At 42.6% G+C, this 5,176-nt stretch overlaps 1 protein-coding gene across 1 annotated transcript in view; it reads left to right on the top strand.

Moving 5' to 3' along the window:
- The window catches only part of LOC115544941 (agrin), a 6,411-nt gene extending 2,548 nt beyond the window's left edge, over positions 1-3,863 (top strand). The window contains exon 3 of the mRNA XM_030357615.1: positions 781-3,863. Within this exon, the coding sequence (XP_030213475.1) occupies positions 781-947 (167 nt within the window). The 3' untranslated portion in view covers positions 948-3,863. The remainder of the gene's footprint in view (positions 1-780) is intronic.
- Positions 3,864-5,176: the final 1,313 nt, after the last annotated feature.

Raw genomic sequence — 5,176 nt, 5'->3', positions numbered from 1 at the left:
GAAGGATTAGGGAGGAGGAGTGAAAGAAGGAGAGGGGAAAGGGGAGTGAGGTGACTGAAGTCATAGAAGCGTGGATCAAGTCAGAATATAATAACTCCTACATATGAATGATGTGAACACACACCCCACCCAATAAAAAATATATTTTCAGGGAGAAAAGGCAGAATACAGCATGCATATATTACCGCTCCAACAGCAAATAGATTAATATAGAGTAACTCTTCGGTGAAGATATCATTTACTCAATGGAACAATGACAGCCCTCAGAAGTTGCTGCGCGGTGGAATTCCATCTCTCTCTATAACTTTGAATTCAATTTCAATAGCTTCATCGGCCAGACAAACACATTTTCATCTAGAGTCTAAACAGTGACTATATACAGTGAAGGAGGGAGTGAGTGAGACCATCCAAGGGGTTCCAGAACTGGGCCATGGAATGGAAAGAGTCTGACATAGCCTTTATCCCTCTACAATTACACTATTACATTTTGTACAAACACATCTGTCACAGATCTATAAATGTACGTAGATAGTGTGGCAGCTTTATGAAAGTCAGCTTCATTGATATGGAAAAATGAAAAACATGAAAAAACGAAATCGCTGAAGCACAAAAGGCTGATTAAAATACAAAAAGGTGTATATAAAGTAAATACATTAAAGTGTTCATATAGTAAATACATTAAGGTGTATATAGTAAATACATTAAGGTGTAAATACAGTAAATATATCAAAGTGCATATGATGTTGCCCGTGGACTAACCCCACGTCTCTCTCTCGGCAGGAGGGCTGGAGGAGCTGGCTGTGGCGCGCCGGCTGCCCAAGGCCTATAGCACCGGCTTCATGGGCTGCATGAAGGACGTGCTGGTGGACGGTGTGGAGCTCCACCTAGTGGAGGACGCGCTGAACAGCCCCCAGATACTACACTGCTCTGCAGCCGCAGCCAAATAACCTGAGGAAGAGGAACGCCGAGAGGAAAATAAAAGAATATACGCTCACTCCCTCCCTTTCCATAACGCCCGTGTCTCCTGCTGTAATTATTTTTCTATTTTTGTATACTTTTCATCGCTTTTTATATTGGATATAAAATGAATATGTTGTTCTATCGTTTTTTTTTGTTTTATATATATTGTTTTCAGATTCATTGTTTTTAATCTGCACCCCCACTCACAGTATATACCCCCCCCACACACCTCCTCCTAAATCCACTGTCATCATGTCATCTCTAGTAGGAGCCTTCTCAAAGGCCTTTTAAAATTCCAACCTTGTGTTTTTGCTTTGAATTTATCCAAGAATTAGTGATACGCATAACTAAAACGGCCTGCATCCCTCCCCCTCATTAACTCGTTCATAGGATCACACGTTCATATCGCTTACCCCCGACAGAACCAGATTCACGTTTATCATTCCCATATCCGACAATCCGCATTCCCGCGTGTATACGCAATGGACTATATACCGGACTGGACGCGGAACCCTGCGAGCATGCGTCCAGCTTCTATCGTTTAGCACGCTGTTAGCTAACCTCACGGAAAAACTCCCAGACCAGTCGAGCTGCTACTAAAAAAAACAAAGAGAGAGAAAATACGACGCCTTTCGAAGCCAGATCATTAATCGCTATGGCAACTGAGCACGAAAAAAAAACTAAAAGAGGAGAGAAAAGCTCTCTAGAGCTTATTTCTATTAATCAGAGTCTTTTATTTTGAAATATGCCTTTCTGCTACCCCCGGTCTTAGAAAAGACGGAGAGAGAAAGAGAGAGAGAGAGAGAGAGAGAGAGAGAGAGAGAGAGAGAGAGAGAGAGAGAGAGAGAGAGGGAGAGAGAGAGAGAGAGAGAGAGAGAGAGAGAGAGAGAGAGAGAGAGAGAGAGAGAGAGAGAGAGAGAGAGAGAGAGAGAGAGAGAGAGAGATCAGGTTTCCACTTTGACAATTGAATCATTAGTCAACATCCAAGCCATTTAATCATAGATATAAAAATACGTATAATAACCTTAGAGTATATTATTAATACCTGAGACTGTGAATCTGTCCCACAGGGTTGGGAGAATTGTGAAAACTCATTTGTTATGCGTTATGTTTTTCTTCTTTTTTCAATCTTATGACAACCACTAAGCATGCATTTATGCAGTATGAATTTAATTGCTTTTATGGAAAGGAAACAACCATGTTCAAATTGTCTATTCCAAAGCCCCTTCTTTTAACTGAAAGAACGGTGTTTATTTCTCTGTCAAGTGGATTTGCTATGTGTTTTTTTTGTTCCTTTCACTTTTGTGGTTTCAGAAATAACGGACCCAGGATAAACGGTTCCCTCTCTCCCATACGGAGCTTTTGGTCTGTTTTCCCAACGGGAGCAGTACTAGGTTGGCTCGGACGTGAACGGTAGTTTTGGGTGTTGTTACCACTACTGACCACATGGTGGTGCTGAGGAGGCAATACCTCAACTGTTGGGGAATGCTCTTTCAATCTTTCAATCAACCAACAAGACGTCCTCTACGACAACAACAAAACAAAAGAATCCAAAAACTTTCTCCAGGAGTCAACTTGGGTTACATAGCCTATATTTTTTCGTTTTTGAACTTTTGTGAGAAAGTCTGTCGAGAGCGGGACGAGGTGATGTGTGCTGATGTGACTTGTTGAACGCTTTTGAACACAGCTGTACAACGGGAAACCAACCGAATTAACATAATACGTGCATGGGTTCGTACGATCCACAGATATGTGTCCCGTTGGTGAACCGACGCGACGCAGCGTCGTCTGCACGCACCCGGACTATACAATAATAAGCTGAGGTGGCGGTGTCTTTTTAGTTTTTATATGAGATACTTGGCAATATAACGAGATGAAATCATGCCTGACCGTGACTTGAGTATTAATCCACTCCTGTAGTGCTTCTGTTTGACCCTAATTATCCCCAAACACACACTCATGGATGGGAGTATCAAGTAAACATGTTGTACAGCCCCTCCCTCCCCCCCATCATTTTAAATGGTCATTTAGAAACGTGTAGTCCTGTTTTTCTGTCCCTTTGTTTTCTAGTTTTTTTTAATTTGTTTTTATGAATTATACACTGGAACGTCTGATTTACCGTCTCACCATTCATGAAGACCGACCCCCCCCCCAACGGGGTCAATGGGGCTGGGGGCCTACAAAACCATGTGACTGTCGGGGGCCAATCAGGTTCCCAGAAAATGAGCCGGGACACGCCCTGTTGGACGGACCACGTCGTGACCTGGGTCCCAGAGTCGGTCCTGGACGATGAGTTCCGTGACAGTTGGGGCACTTGCCGAAAAAGGATCCGTATCAGCGGGACACTTAACCGACGCTTAATGCTTATTTAGTAGGAGTTAAAAAAAAAAAAGTGTTTCTCAATCTACGGATCAAAACTATGAATTGCCTTAAAACGAAGATACAGAAAAATATATCCAACGGGTCGCCTTTGCAGAGGTGACGTCACGCATTCATGTCCCGTCGCTGTTTAGTCCTATTAGCCTCATCTGCCATTGTGTAAATTAACAAAAATGTAAAAAAATTATAATAATGACAACAATTTTATTAGTAATAATAATGCTCATTGAAAAAAAATGTCTCTTCTGGTTTGTTACAAAAAAAAGAAAATCGCTCTATTATTACTGTTGTTGGACCCGATTTTTTCCGTTGACTTTATTTAAGTGGTCATGTGGAGTTCCCCCATTCTCCCCACGTCTGACCTATAAACCCACCGTGCGTCGGGAGAGGCGTCCAGCAGGGGGCGCTGCGCCCCCGTGTGAGTGGCATGACCCCGCTCCCTACATTACTAACTTTACCAACTCTTTGTCTTGTGTTCCTACCTACCACCATGAAATAAAAAGTGTCAGACCAAATGGAAACACGCTCTGGTGCGCAGTGTGGTGATTTGCTGTCTATCGTGTCCAATCGATTGAAAGTCTTGACCCGCTTTAAGCTCAAGCTCCTCCCACTACGGGGACCGTGGGACAACCGCTCCGGTGGTTGACTGCTGAACCACTGGATGAGCACAGCCTGTCGTTATAACGTCCAAACCGTGACATGGCCACTCTATGGCCATTGCATTCATTTAATTATGTTATTAAGGCTCGACTAGGTTGTTGATCGTGTAGGTACCTGAAGAGCGGTGCTGGCTTATCATAATCCTTGGATGGGGCCTAAGTCTATTTTCATTATATGGTTTGGTTTAAGAGTTACGGGGTAATAAAATGCAATAATAATAATAATAATAATAAAAAAAAAAGTGTTATATTTTACCAGAGGTTTCACATTCGTGTGGTGTTGTGGTAATATGCATAGCTTTTGTCTTGGTCGTTGCAGGTTTTAATGATAATAACTAACAATAACAAAGTAAGGATGATTACTTTTAGATAAAGTTCTAACCGGCTACGTTTGGTTACACGTATGAACACTTACTCGTTATTCAGTGAGCTGCTTATCAAAAGGAGCAAAGCGAGAACCCATACGATTAAATGAGAAGACAGAGGAAACAGAAGAAAAATAAAATTGGGGAAGAGAGTCGAATGCATCAATTAACAGCAGGGGGCGCTGTATCCACGGTCGGACGCGTCGAATTCAAATTCGAGTTCAAGGTTTGTGTTTGTCAAATGCACAAGAAACACAAGGCATTATTGGAAAATGATTGTCAGCGTCAGATGTGTTGCCTGTTTACAGAAACAGATTACATCCATAGATTACAGTAACGGATTATATTTATAGATTATATTCAGGGGAGTCTGTCTGGTCCTGTGTTTGTGTGTGTGTGTGTGTGTGTGTGTGTGTGTGTGTGTGTGTGTGTGTGTGTGTGCGTGCGTGCGTGTGTGCGCGTGCGTGCGCGCATGTGCATGCATGTGTGTTTGTTTGCCCTTATGATTTAGCAAGGAAAAATAAGAATACCCTTCCCAAATAAAGGCTTCTAAACACGGCCTTGTGTTGCATCAACAGAGCTCACAACACAGTATCCTATCTCGAAAGAAACCTTTAGGCTCCTGAAAAAACAAGAGCAATAAGCAAGCTATTCTCTCAGGCGTTGAAAGAAGTGAAGCAACCATGAGATCCCGTACGAAATGTCACATTTCACGCAGTGGCGGTTGGCTGATTTTCTTGTTATGCAAAGGAAGGACAGGATAGCGATGGGTATCCACAGATAGGCCTACTCTGAATACCAGACCAGGCAGAG

The sequence above is a fragment of the Gadus morhua genome, chromosome 1, assembly GCF_902167405.1.
Source record: "Gadus morhua chromosome 1, gadMor3.0, whole genome shotgun sequence".
In the NCBI taxonomy this organism is placed as follows: domain Eukaryota; kingdom Metazoa; phylum Chordata; class Actinopteri; order Gadiformes; family Gadidae; genus Gadus; species Gadus morhua.
This window is presented reverse-complemented; position numbering and strand designations above follow the sequence as displayed.